This window comes from Euprymna scolopes, chromosome 19 (genome assembly GCF_053919585.1).
Source record: "Euprymna scolopes isolate OS-2025 chromosome 19, ASM5391958v1, whole genome shotgun sequence".
Classification (NCBI taxonomy): Eukaryota; Metazoa; Mollusca; class Cephalopoda; order Sepiida; family Sepiolidae; genus Euprymna; species Euprymna scolopes.
In genome coordinates this window covers 22083640-22098850 of record NC_136500.1, presented here as the reverse complement: position 1 = coordinate 22098850, position 15211 = coordinate 22083640, and the positions used below count along the sequence as shown (strand labels likewise).

The 15211-nt window shown below is 33.2% G+C and overlaps 1 protein-coding gene across 50 annotated transcripts in view; it reads left to right on the top strand.

The window, feature by feature from the left end:
- Nucleotides 1-15211, top strand: part of LOC145303484 (uncharacterized) — a 578993-nt gene that overhangs the window by 400641 nt on the left and 163141 nt on the right. For all 50 annotated transcript variants that reach the window (XM_080144904.1, XM_080144905.1, XM_080144871.1 and 47 more), the window contains 4 exons: nt 5113-5139; nt 6640-6666; nt 7709-7738; nt 14628-15191. In XM_080144904.1, the coding sequence (XP_080001030.1) occupies nt 5113-5139; nt 6640-6666; nt 7709-7738; nt 14628-15191 (648 nt within the window). The remainder of the gene's footprint in view (nt 1-5112; nt 5140-6639; nt 6667-7708; nt 7739-14627; nt 15192-15211) is intronic.

Here is a 15211-nt window from a genome sequence, read left to right as displayed (position 1 = left end):
AGAATTCTGATATTATGGTCTTTAAGTCATACTTTATGAAATTATCTACCATGAATATGGTCAGATTAAAGATCGAAATATTGTTGCTCTAAACGTGTCTATGTGAATATTTTAAGTAGCATGTTTACATGTCATTGTTGTGTGGTTTTTATTCGGTAAATTATATTTATACATTCTATCATTGTTTATCTTAATTCCAAATTAAAACGTGGAAGCAGAATTTTCTCATGTTCTTGAATTTTTCCACGCAATGCTAAGGCACGTATTCCCTTAATCTATTACATAACAAACAATTCTCTGTTTGTCTTTGTTTTTATGTCTAGATAAAAGTCTAAAACTACTAATCAAAGACCATATTGCTTAAATTTTCTTGATCAGTGTTGCTCAGAATGTATTATATTATATAATAAAACAACAAAATTATATTTTCATTTAGATCTTTTTACAAATCATTATCATCATCTAAAAGTCTAAAACTGCTAATAAAAGATCCATAAAGTTTATATTTTGTTGATCAGCGTTGCCCAGGATGTATAGTATAAAACTTAACCTCATAAAAGCATCTATAAATGTAACTTCTTTAAACTTATTAAAATCTTTAACGTTTATTTGAATTTATTTAACTACTTAATTCTTTTTATTTTTAGTTCGTTATGTTACAATTAATTTGTTATCACCGTTCAACGCTGAATATTGTTTGATTAATAAAAATAAAGAAAAATCTTATTATTGCATAGCAGGTTGGGCGTATCCGTAATGCATAGCTATCTATATGACGGGTATATATTTATATGTGTGTGTCTAGCTGTGCTGTATATATAATAGAGTTTATATGTGTGTGTGTTTACAAGCATTGTACATGCATTGACGAGACAATAACATATGCGACAGTCTTTAACAAAATAATGAATAGCAGTTTCTGTGGAGGTTACATCAGGCCAAAAGGGGAACATACCTTCGTCCATCATTTGGTCTTAATTGACGGATCTGTAAAAGCTGCAATGAAGATTTATCCCAAAGAACGACACTGAACACTGGGGTTATATTTTGATGCAACTTCCTAATGTTCCCTGTCTTTGGAGTTGCACACAGTTCCTTATTTCTGTATTACTATTATTTCCTGCATCCAACAAATTCCACGACCATTATTACCATCTACTGTCTACCTCGATCGCTCTCCTTCTTTTCTGTCCAGCTCAATCTTCCCTCTCTGTTCATTATCTGACATCACCAACAACTCATCTTTATTTGGATTGTTAAAAATTCCAAAATTATTATATAAATTTTAGCTTAAATATTTTATCTCTCTAAAATACCTAATTCGTTTTGACAAGTTTCTTTTCGCCAGCCAAACATTTTCTCTTCACAAACATTCATAATCGCCCATAATTAGATGCCCAGCGTTTTCCGGGAGATTAACAATATAACATTATCACCTTAAACAATGGGCAGATTTATTATTTTCACTTATTTTTAACCCCTGAATATGCATAAGCATTATATAATGGATAGACTAGGGGTTTCCAAATATGTGAATCCTCTCGTGTCAGCAGTAAACTTTATATATGCGTATGATTTTTCTTTGAAAAAATATTTAAAGCTAAACAATGAATCAAATTTGTTATTCTCATAACAAAATAATCTTGAAAATTCCAATAAACACAAGTACATCTCCTAGTAAACAAAAAAAAGTTCATACAAAATATTCTTTTCGTGTGTCCGGTTAAAACTAATCCATGTGAACTCCATTTTGAAATCACTGAATTGAAGTTTTTAAAGTTTGCATTAGGTTTTGTTTGTTTTGTTTGTTTAGAAATGATGCTTCGATGATTTTGTTCTTTATATACTTGTATTATTGATTGGACTATTGTTCTCATCTTGAGTGTTATTTGTGCAACGTTTCAAGAGACTATTTTCTTTTCCAAACAATAACCAACATGCCTGAGGACGGTCAAAGGTCAATCCGACTGAAACGTTGCACAAAAAACACTCAAAATGAAAACAGTAGTCCGATCAATATAAGCAATATAAACAGTCAGCCCTCATCTAAAAAATTCAGATTATATTCTTGTTCTCAAAAAAAAAAAGAAAGAAAAGCAGTCTAATAACTAAGTTTAGATTTGATGCTGTTGATCCATTACATATGATTTTCCAAAAATATTTATTCTATTTCTGATTACGAAGAAATTGTAAAATATGGTTATTGTTCTATTCAATTTTCAAAGAAATCTCTTCTAATTTTTGCTGGGGATTTTTTTCTCTCACTACCAAAATCAACAGACTCAGGGCCATTATTGAAGTGGCCTGTTGACTGAGGTATGTTGCTGACTATGTAGGAATTCTATGAGGTCCATTTTTCCAGGCTTTGCCTTTCCCTTTTAAGAAGGGGTTAGTTTTTTTCTAATCGCCTGATACGCCCCTACCGTCAGGGCTGCCCAGGCATTTTCTGCAGATCTAACTGTCACATTTTTTCCGCTGTGGGAAGGCGACAAAAGACCTATTTTGTGCTTCCATTATTAGATCGTTCGTTATGCATGTTCTACTATCATTTCTGATGATCACTTAGAGTTTATCGAAAGCTCAAGAAATAAAGTCCCACACAACAACATGAATTTTGGAGAAGTGTTCATTTATCTTAGCCTTTGATTTGCAAAAGTTTGTTGGAATTCTGGAAAGAAATACCAGCAGATCCAATTGACTCAGCCTGCCAATCATATTTAACGAAATATACATTATTTATTTCAAATATAGTACAGACACGTGTTTTGACTTTTAAGAGTCGTCAGCGTGGTTAGGTCCAGCGGGTGCATTAATCTCAGTATTCAAACGTTGGACATTAGTCATTATCTATAATAAGAATCTGACAATCTACTACTGGGCCAACTTGATTACTTGACAACTTGATAATATAAGATACATATATCGCTTATAAACGAATTTTAATATTCATTTGTTTACTTTATTTACGACTAGCGAAGGGTACCGGCGTTCCCCGGGTGTTTGGAGGTGTGTGTGAAAACTCGGGGGGGGTTAAAATAAAAAAAAATGTTTTGGTAGGTAAGTATGAGGATCGAACCCGAACCCTGGGGGCAAAGTTGTAAATTAAAGTGTGAAAAAACAAAAGAGTGCGACGGTTTTAACCATTGGGCCACCGCTAACAGAAAGACGTTTGAATTTATTTAATTACTTGGATTTGGCAGGTGCACGTTTTAATGACTTAATGAGGTCAACTTTTGACTGCGGGGTAGCATTTCATTTAGTGCGGAAATGCTTTTTTTTTCACCCAAGACGTTGGGGGTAGGAGGAAACATTATAGGAAAAGGCCTAACCTACATGCGGCAAACGAAAACTGTTGAATATTTATCTTCCCAAAGTCGAGCAAATTAGATAGACGGACGAGCTTCGTTTTAACTCTGGGATATTACGATTTATATGTGATATAAAAAGTTTTACAAAGTTGTGAACCGACCAACCGCTTCTCTGAAAAAAGCCTTTTGTAGACATACAGAAAAAGCGAACACACATACAAACATACATACATTTTAGCTTTTATATTTATAGATGTTTGTACAAGAGAGGATTCGATTCTACTCATGGAAGAACCTTGTTTATGCATAAATTGTAACCCTTATTTTCTTTATATATATATATATATATATATATATATATATATATATATATATATATATATATATATATATATTATTATTATTATTATTATTATTATTATATGTATCTACATAAAATGTTATGCATCTATTTTCAGTTCAGTCTCAATACGTAAGTAGAGCTAGGTAATAAGTTTTGAAAATATATATGGCAATTAAGCTGCGCAGAATTTTCCGTTTCGCCTTCGTGATGATTCATCAGGCCATTGCATGGAATTGATGTTACTGCATTCTTTTATATATTCAAATTGCACTGAGCTTGCTTGTTAGCCAATAAGTTTCTTATTCACACATCAATTTAACATTACCAATTGTCGTGCGTTTATCAGACAAAGATTAATTTGACCTGTGGTTCACCCCTTTCTTTGTTCGTTGTTGGGGGGAAGTAGAGTCATCTTTTTCTTTGTGTTTGTGTTGTGTTAGAAGATGACCTAGTTTTAATTTAGATGTGTTTAGATATGCACGCTTATATTTTTGATCATACCTGTTTATTTATTTGTTCATTTATTAATTATAATTGTTATTTATTTTATTTTTTATTTTTTGAATTCATTTATTTGCTGTTATCATAAGGTAAAGTTTATTTTATGGGTGTATACGTTTGCTATTTTATTTCTGCAGTTTGATAAGTGTTGAGATTATTTAAAATTTAAGATGGCTAATTTCTCATTCAGGCATAGTCTACATAAGTCGTCTCAGTTCCTAGCTTGATGTTCTATTTTCCACTCGACTATCGGCGAGCCTTCACCTTTCTTTGACATTTCAGTAGTGGTTCGCTAGTGCTGTTTTTATTTGACGTTTCGTTTTTGTTTGTTTTCTTTTTGTTTTTGAATGTACTTCTGTGTTCGGAATATCTGATTTTAAAATCTAGAGAGGTCATACCTATGTAATATTTCTTGTTATTTTGTTTTGATTAAGCAACTAAACGATGCCTTTGGTTAAGAGTAATAATAATAATAATAATAACTAATTTATAATGTAAATTTAATCTCTTTATTATTTCCTTGTTCTCTATAGCTTTCCTCCTACAAAATCAATCTTTGTTTCTAGTTTGTCAGTTTCTTTCTTCTGGACGATTTCAGCATGGTTTTAAGAAGAATAAAATGTAATTTGATTTAATTATTTCCAAAAAATACTTTTACAGGATCGGTATTTTCAAAGGGCTATTACTTAAAAAAAGGGGGGGAGACATAACTCTGTATTCGTCCTTACAGAGTTAATTCTATTTGATTGGAACAAAAATTATAATATCGCGGGGAAAAGTGGTATAGTTTAAAAAAAAAAAGAAGCAAACGAATCACAAGTAAATATGCTAACAGACAATATCTGGTATATAGTGCTAGTTAAGTATAAAATATTTCTTATTTTTCGTAAACAGTTTTATTAGAATACATACTTTGCATTCACACTATTTTCTACTAATAAAAAATGTATTTTATTACAGGTTTTGATAGAAATTGGATTATGCATGGTATGTATTTCGTTTATTATTTCGTCTTTATTGTTTGTACAAAAAATTAACAGCATCTAAACATATAACAATTATTAGGTTGTTGCATAAGTTCCTGTGTCATTTTTTTTCTTTAAGAAAATCAAAGAATTTTAACAGCAAAAGTAAATTCGTTTGGGACCCAAACTCCAAGTTTTTGTGTGAATCCCATCGAATGACGGTAGGGTGAAATTGTTGCAAAATCACACTACATCTTTTCACCCAATTCTCTACGTGTCTGATGGCCATCTTCCTTCAAAAAAACCCTGTGTTGATCTTTGTCTATCTTGATTGGTCTTCCGGAATGAGGAAGATATTTAATGGAAACACACCAAGAATGAAATTTCGTTTATAAATATAGAAGCTATCTAAAAAAAAAAAAAAAAGACAGTAATATATTCAATATTAAAAAAAATGTAGATGATTAAAGGATCGCAAATATTCAAATACTACCAAATGCTATAACACTGTTTAAAGAATGACGCTTCGAGCTTGTCTCTGCTATGTCGTTATTTTTATGTCAAGTGCGGCTACTAGGCGTCTTGAAAAGCTAGTGTCGAATGGTGACACCCATATTCAATTCTAAAGAAAACCTCATGCTATACAATTTCTTACGATATTAATTTCTTGTAAGAATTAGATTTCAGTAATAAATTACGAGCAATTAAAAATAGTGAACTACTTCCCAATCACCTTGTATATTGAAGAATTTGAACGTCCAGGTGACAATCATTTTTTTCATTTGAATTTGAATTTGAACGTCCAGGTGACTATCATTTTTTCATTTGAATTTGAATTTGAACGTCCAGGTGACAATCATTTTTTCATTTGAATTTGAACGTCCAGGTGACAATCATTTTTTCATTTGAATTTGAACGTCCAGGTGACAATCATTTTTCTATTTGAATTTGAATTTGAACGTCCAGGTGACAATCATTTTTTCATTTGAATTTGAATTTGAATTTGGACGTCCAGGTGACAATCATTTTTTCATTTGAATTTGAATTTGAACGTCCAGGTGACAATCATTTTTTCATTTGAATTTGAACGTCCAGGTGACAATCATTTTTTTCATTTGAATTTGAATTTGAACGTCCAGGTGACAATCATTTTTCTATTTGAATTTGAATTTGAACGTCCAGGTGACAATCATTTTTTCATTTGAATTTGAATTTGAACGTCCAGGTGACAATCATTTTTTCATTTGAATTTTAATTTGCTTTCATGGAGAGGCAATTAGATAGAAACAAGGTCATAACTATGCAAATAGTGCAAAGCTTTTGACACACTCGTGTATTTAAAACAAATCGAACTTTAATGATATTACTTTTCTGGTATACACTATAAGTAAATCAGATGACTTTGTATGATGCAATTTGTGAACAAATTTATAATACTCTAATTAATAAAAATTTTTGTTTATGAATTTGGAAATTGTTAACAGTTTTGTTAATGAAAATTTTCTCATTTTATTATTGACAGGTTATGAAAAGAAGATAGACATATTAGGTAATTTCTTTCGATTTTTTTTTAAAAACATTACACACCACATCACTTATGGATACATGACAGAAGAGGCCATGGCCTTTTGGTTATCAGATCATTTGAAACCATAGAAGCAAGTTTTTGTCCCCCTTCCATCAAGGCCAGAGGTTTTGGGGAAATATCAGATATTTTGTAATTCATATACAAAACTAGGAAAATAAATGACTATGATTGAAATAGTGGTAAAGGTGCAGTATCTTTTCACCCACGAAAAATCCTTTAAAATTACCATTATTACAGGTTTTCGAGGGCGCTGAAAAGTAAAATAACAGTAAAAAATCCCAGAAAACAAATAGTTTTCAAGATATGAAGAAATTATACAGTGGGGGATCACTTTTCTATATTAATTTAACGTAAAATGAACATACAATTTATAGCCAAGGTGGCCATAAAGTGGATGCTCATTTTACATTAAATTAATATAGTAAAGTGATCCCCCATTCTCGAAAACGTAATGTGCGACCTTAAGGGCAAATGTCACATAGCCCACTACACAATTCAGGTCAATAGATTTCCAACGAGCCTTCATTTGTTAAATTCTGATCCATAGTTGCCAAGATTTCGAATTTATAAAATTGCCAAAAAAATAGTATATCTACATATGAATATATCTATACTCGTCACCAAATTGAATATTTATGACAACTGGTTAAAAAAAACTATATTTTCATACCAATGAAATATGCCCAAATTAGTATACATTTATATATATAGTCTCCAAGCAAGATGCTTTGGATTTTTGTACTGGGTTGTCTCCCCTGTGGCCTTGCCAGACCACTAAAGTATAAAACTTAAACAAGTGATGAGAAACATGTATACTAATGGGGAACAGAGGATAATTCACACATGCACGTACTGTTTTGTTACATGCAGATATATTAAATATTAAATCTAATAAAAAAATATGTATAAATTGAAAAGTTAAAACCAGTTTCCTTATTAAACTACGGACTCTGTTCAATGTTTTCTGTATTTGCTAAAACTGCATCTTTTATTTTTATTGCAGTTCCGCCTAAAATACCATTCTTGAGGGAAGGTAAGTAACTATATTGATTCCATAATGTTATCCTTTTTGCACACGCGCGTGCGCACGCATACACACACATAAAAGTTGAAATAGAATTATTAATTAAAATAAATTTTGGATAATATAATAAATTGTAAGATAGAAAACTTGTTCATTTATAATTAAGAATTATTTATTCCATCATCATATTTTATATATATATATATATATATATATATATATATATATATATATATAGATAGATAGATAAAGATATACATATATAAATTAAGAGATAATTATTAAGTTTACAAGTTAAAAAAATTAGTGCAAAGAGTTTATGACATGCAGAAGAAGAATGAAAACTGAAGGTGAAAATATATGTAGCGATCGGGTAGGTCTAGAAAGAAATATCATTCCGTCCAAGGATGGAATACTGTTGCCACATCTGGGCAGGAGCTGCTAGAAAGGACTTGTCCTGCCTTGATAGAGTTCAAAATAGACTTCGTAGCCTCGTAGGAGATGTCCTTTTCTCTTCCCTGCAACCTCTATCTCACAGAAGAGATGTTGCGAGTTTGTCTCTGATGTATCGTTATTTTCATGGAAAGTGTTCGACTGAGCTTCAGTCTATGTTCCCCTCCCTCGCCAAATTTTCACAAGAAACACTTGTCTATCTGAAAACACTCTCAATAATTCCCCCCACTCTTTATCTGTGCCTAAACCTAAACGTAGATTCCATGAACAAAGCTTCTTTCTTAGAACTGCACGCCCGTGGAATTATCTTCCGTTTTCCTGCTTTCCGGCTGACTATAATATGGTTGTCTTCAAGTCTAACGTAAATAAGTTCTTGATGAGCCGTTCCATATAAGTTATCAAATTTACCGAATTTTCATTACTAATGATTACTATATTGTCCAATTTCTACTGTACACTCTTTAACCCTTATCCTTGAATGGCCTTTTGGCCTTGATAATGTGGTGATGCCTGTGTAGAAAAAAAAAAAGTATATCCAAATAAGTATTAATCTAGTTTATAAGAGGCTGTATTCACATACATAGTAATCCAGTTTAAAATGTTCTTATATATATATATATATATATATATATATATATATATATATATATATATATATATATATATATAAAACATTACAACGCTTTACAAAAATAAAGGTGATTGTAATAATTACCATGGCATCTCTCTGCTCAGCGTTGTCAGAAAGGTCTTCGCTCGTGTTGCATTGAAAAGATTCCAGTCACTTGCAGAGAGAGTTTACCTAGCGACACAATGCGGTTTTAGAGTAGAACGGTCAACTGCTGACATGGTATTCTCCTTACAACAACTACAGGAGAAGTGTCGAGAGTAGAGGAAACCACTGTACTTCAGTTTTGTTGATCTCACAAAGACATTTGGCCTGGTTAGCAGGAGCGGCCTCTTTGTGCAACTACAAAATAAAATAGGATGTCCCCCCAAACTCCTGAGAATGATAACCTCTTTTCATGAAGACATGAAGGGCTCCATCAAATTCAATGGATCACTTTCAGAATCTTTTCCCATCCTCAGTGGTGTGAAACAGGGCTGTGTTCTTGCCCCAACTCTTTTGGGCATATTTTTCTCACTTCTGCTTCTATACACTTTTCATGAAATTGAAGTTGGCGTCTATATTCACACAAGAGGAGATGGAAGCCTTTTCAAACTGGCCCGTCTACGTGCCAAAACTAAAGTCCACATGGCTCTCATCAGGGAATTGCTGTTTGCAGATGATGCTGCATTAGCAGCCCATTCTGGGAAGCCCTCCAACAACTCATCGAGCATCTCGCCCATGCTTGCAATGACTTTGGTCTGACAATAAACCTCAAGAAAACAAATGTCATGGCTCAAGATGTCAAAAACATCCCCTGCATATCCATTAGCGATCACACACGGCAGGTGGTGAACGACTTCACCTTTCTAGGCTCCATTATTTCCACCAACCTCTCAGTAGACACTGAGCTAACACCGGCATCGGGAAAGCAGCAACAGCTATGGCCCTCCTGACTAAGAGAACGTGGAGTAACAGCATACTGACCATAAACACAAAGATGAGGATATATCAAGTCTGTGTCCTCAGCATCTTACTCTACTGCAGTGAGACATGGACCCTCAAGAAGCATCAAGACTAAATGCCTACAAGACTAAATGCCTTCCATCTGTGCAATCTAAGAAAGATCTTAGGCATTACATGGCAAGACCACATTCCAAACAAAGACGTTCTTGCCTAAGCAAATCTTCCAAGCATGTTTGCCCTCCTCTCCCAGAAACGTCTGCACTGGCTAAGGCATGTCGTTTGCATACAGGATGGCCGAATCCCCAAAGACATCCTGTATGCCGAGCTCTTAGCCGGCAGCAGATCAACCAGTAAACAACTGTTCAGATTTAAGGATGTGTGTAAAAGGGACTTAAAATCTGGCAACATCAAACCTGTTGATCGTGAATCCTATGCTGCAGACCGTGACTCCTGGAGGGTCAGTCAAGAAATGTGTCTGACTGAGCAAGGAGAGAAGAGATGAACAGTGGGAGGAAAAGAGGGGCAGGCACAAAAGAACAGCATCAGCATCGGCAGAGGATAACAGAGGGTATCCCTGCAGGAAGTGCAACAGAATCTGTCGCTCCCGCATCGGTCTGCTCAGTCACAGCAACAGTTACCACCACTCATGACGACCTTCAGGTGCAATTCTCCATCGTCTATCTAGACGGAATAGTTGCCAACAGCAACAATATATATATATATGTATATTTCTCCAAAACCTCTGGCCTGGATGGAAGGGAGACTAAAACTTGCTGCTATGATTTCAAATGATCTGAAATAACAGCAAAGGGAGACCTGATTCCAAATATTTCTCATATGTTATATCTCCCCTCTTTGGTTTTCATACATAAAGTTAATTTCACAGTGTATAAGAATTATTTGATACTGGAGATATTCATAATCATACCCTATTTCCAAAAGAGGGGAGATATAACATGAGAAATATTTGAAATCAAGTCTCCTCTTGCTATTATTTCAGACCATTTGAAACCATAGCAGCAAGTTTTAGTCTCCCCTCCATCAAGGTCAGAGGTTTTGGGGAAATATCAGATATTTTGTAATTTATATACAAACAAGGAAAACAAATGACAATGATTGAAACATTTTATGGCTGTAAAAAAGTGCCAAAATTAGGCTCTGGATGATGGATGATCCTCTTAATGTGCGACCTGAATGGCAAATATCACATAGCCCACTACACAATTCAGGTCATTACCTTTCTAACAAGCCTTCATTTGTTAAATTTTGATAAATAGTCGCTGAGATCTGAAATTTATAAATATTGCCAAAATATGTGATATATCTATGGATATATCTATACTGGTAGCCAAATTGAATATTGAAAGGCTCATATCTTTGATTCTCTGGGACGAAACTACATGAAAATGTGTAGGCTTGTTGAAAATTATAATACTATTCTATGATTAAAATGTTTTGACAATTGGTACAAAAGAAACTATATTTTCAAACCAATAAAATATGTCCAAATTTGCTTACATTTGTATTTAATAGTGTCCTGCAGGTCAGCTTCAGTTTTGCTGCTTCAGCTGTCTCCCTTGTGGCATTGCCAGGCCACAAATATATATATATATATAAAGAAAGAGAGATTAATTTGATATTTTACTGAGGCTTCTAAACATATTTTAATGATGACTGGGTGGTGATTGAAACATGAAATGATGTCGCTTTTTTTATAGTTTGATATTTCAAACGCCCTACATTCTTTATCAGAAATGATTAATGATGGAATTGTGTGAGGGTGAAAAAAAAACAGACAATAGTTACTACTGATGAAGAATGCAGGGTGTTTGAAATATTGGATTATAGTAAAGAAAAAATAGCAAAAAACCACATCATTTTATACTTCAATCAACACCTACTCATCAGAGATATATTATCATTATTATTGGCTCACAAGTAGCTTTCACATGGGTCATCAAAGATCTCTCTTTGAAAACAACCTGTGGCGTTCCATGGAAGCTGAGTGACAACAAGTCTCCTCAGAATTCCAGTACTCTCATCCTCTTTCGATGACATTTACAAATAAATTTGCATTATCGCAACGGCCGCTTACCATCGATTTCTCGCTGGCGGCGGCCATTGGTGTCCACTGGTATTTGAGTGGCAATAAGCCTCCACAAGTTCCCAGTTCTCTTCGCACTTGTCCAGCGGAGGTCTGGTCAGTGCTCTCTCCTTGGTCTTTCCATCCTCCTTGACCCTTCTTGACTATTTAGTATACGGCACAATAACAGCTAGAATTTCACAGAATTTAATATGAATACATATATCTAATTTTTAAAATATTTCAATATAGATTCAATATTTCTGAATTCATCTAGTTTATTGTTAAAATATCTATACTAACCCTATCTTTAACCTGATAAAACAACTTGTACAAGAACTATATAACGCTATTAGAAAATTCGTTTTGCCACTACATGTCAAAGAAAACATTTTACAAGTGCGTTAAAGCAGTTAATCTTAAAGATTCCAACCTAATTTTATAATTAAGATCCTTTATTCGTTTTATTAATTTAGTCAGTTAATTTTTGTACACCAAATCTTAACATTTGCATTCCATTGGCCATACACATTTTACTGCTGCTACTAACACCACCACCCAGAACACATTACACTGTGGAGGGCCGAAGCAACGGTCGAAAATCCGTTCTTTAACAAAACCAAAACAATTTTGTTGTTGTTTAAAGATTCTTACGACTATGAAATAAATAGAGAAAAGATACAAACAGTTATATATTTTTCGTAATATTTTTATACATATAAATAAATAAATATATATATATATATACGCACACATATTCGTCCTTTCCCGACATGGGTTGGATTTTAAAAAACTGTCTTTTTTCGCACGATCTATGACTTTTTCTTTTATCACATTTTTATTTCAATTATCCTGAAGATGTCCTCTGAGACAAGGACGAAACGTTGATTTTTTAATAATTTCATTCGGTTTTTTCTATTTTTTCTTTAAACATATATATATATATATATATATATATATATATATATATAATTTTAATGTTTAATATTTTAAATCAATTTCTGTCAGATTACGACAATTTAACTATATTTTTTCCCTGCAAGCATTTATTAAATGGGAACATAATAAACTGGCTAATATAACGAAGGAGATTTATTTTAAAACATTTCTCAGAAAAAAAAATTCTTTTCACTCATGCAAGAATTCCATTTTGTTCTTTTCTCATATGAGGAGAAAGAAACATAATTAAAAACCTGGCCAGAGATAGGTTAGTCTGGGGGTCAATTTCTACAACCCATCCAAAACATGCCAACATCTAATACAGATGATAAACTGGATATGATGATGATGGTGGTGGTGGTGGTGGTGGTGGTGTTGATTGTGGTGGTGACCTACGAAAACTGAGGATATTCAATTATTACTGCCTAACCCTAACCCTAACCCTAACCACATCTTCCGTATCTACTAGCAACAGTTTATCTCTAACAGTACAATTCATTGGTGCGGTCACACCCTTTGTCGACAAGGTGACTTCATCTATAAAGTTCTTGATCTGGCACCACCACCAGGCTGGAAGAAACGGCGCAGTGGCCAACTCAAAACCTGATTCAAGACAGTAAAACAGGATGCTAAACTGATTCTGGAAGCTCACCTTTATGAGGTCCGTCGCTGAAACCATAGATGGCTCGCACTCATAACAGAATCAGCCGAGGATCACAATGCCTGGTCAGCCAGTGTTTGGGATGTGGTGAACTTGTTGACCTAGGATGAAAGCTACAACCATGAGCATGAACATGACTAAGTTTTACGGCATATCAACCCTTTTCATGTTATTTAATGCCGAATCAAATGATTTTGAAGAAAAGTTTTTTAATAGAATATATTTGTTTTTTTTCAAGTCGGTTTCTGTTTAACCCATAGTTGAGACCCTAACAGGTACTACCACTCCGGGTCAGAGTGGACCTGGGAGCAATGGCAATTAAAGGGTGGCTCCACAATCCCCAAAGCCCGGATATAGTTTAAGGTCATATCCAGGGCCAAGTAAAATATGAGAGGAAGTGATAAGAAAGAAGGATAAATAAAAACCTGGTCAGAGATAGGTTAGTTTGGGATGATAAAACGGACATGATGATGATGATGATGATCATCATCATCATCATCATGTCCGTTTTATCATCCATATTACATGTTGGCATGTTTTGGATGGGTTTTAGAAATTGACACCCAAACTAACCTATCTCTGACCAGGTTTTTATTTCATCATCATCATCATCATCATCATCATCATCATCATCATCATCATCATCATAATCATCATCATCATCATCACCACCACCACCACCACCATATGAACCAGTTTTACACTTCTTATAATCTAACATATTACCACGGATGATAAAAAAACGTAATTCTTTTTTTTAGATTACAAATGCTTAACAATAACTTTGTCTTGTAAAACTATGGCTAAATTAAATTATAAATATATAATATATAAATAAACAAAATTATAAATATATAATATAAATAAAATTATAAATTTATAATATAAATAAATAAAATTATAACTTTATAACATAAATAAATAAAATTATAAATTTATAACATATATAAATAAACTTATAAATTTATAACATAAATAAATAAAATTATAAATTTATAACATAAATAAATAAAATTATTAATTTATAAGATAAATAAATAAAATTATCAATTTATAATATAAATAAAATTATAAATATATAATATAAATAAATAAAATTACCAATATTATTAACAATATTTCTTTTATTAGAGTTGTCAGAAAGGCGAATATTGTTTGTCACTAATATAAACAAAATGGTGTTTTACAGGTTACCAGAGAGCTGAATTGGACATCATGTTTGTACTGGACTCTTCCAGCTTTATTGGAATAGAAAACTTCAAGCGAACAAAAGATTTTGTCAAGAAGGTCATTAAGTTCTTCCGTATCGCCCCACGACATGTGAGAGTCGGTGTTATCACATACAGCACTCATGTAAGAAATAACTTCAACTTGGACAGCTACAAAAATCTTCATGAAGTGCTTCGAGCCGTTGATAGGATCCCCTATGTGAAAGGACAGCATTACACAAGCCGAGCCCTGAGTTATCTCAGAGAATACTCATTCACAGAAAAGTATGGAGCCAGACGTCATGTAGTGAGCGTCGCCATTGTCATCACTAATGGTAAAGCCAATAACCTTTGGTGGACTGCAGATCAGGCCAAATTGTTGAAACGTAAAGATGTGAAAATATTTGTAGTTGCAATTGGAAAAGTAGATATGGCCGGTGAAAGAAGAATCGCCAGCTACCCAATGAATTGGTTCATTGTGAGAGTTCCTAAATACAAGATGCTCGGCAAATATGCCAAAGTGTTGGCGACCAGAATGTATTGGAGTAAGTACAAAACATTATAA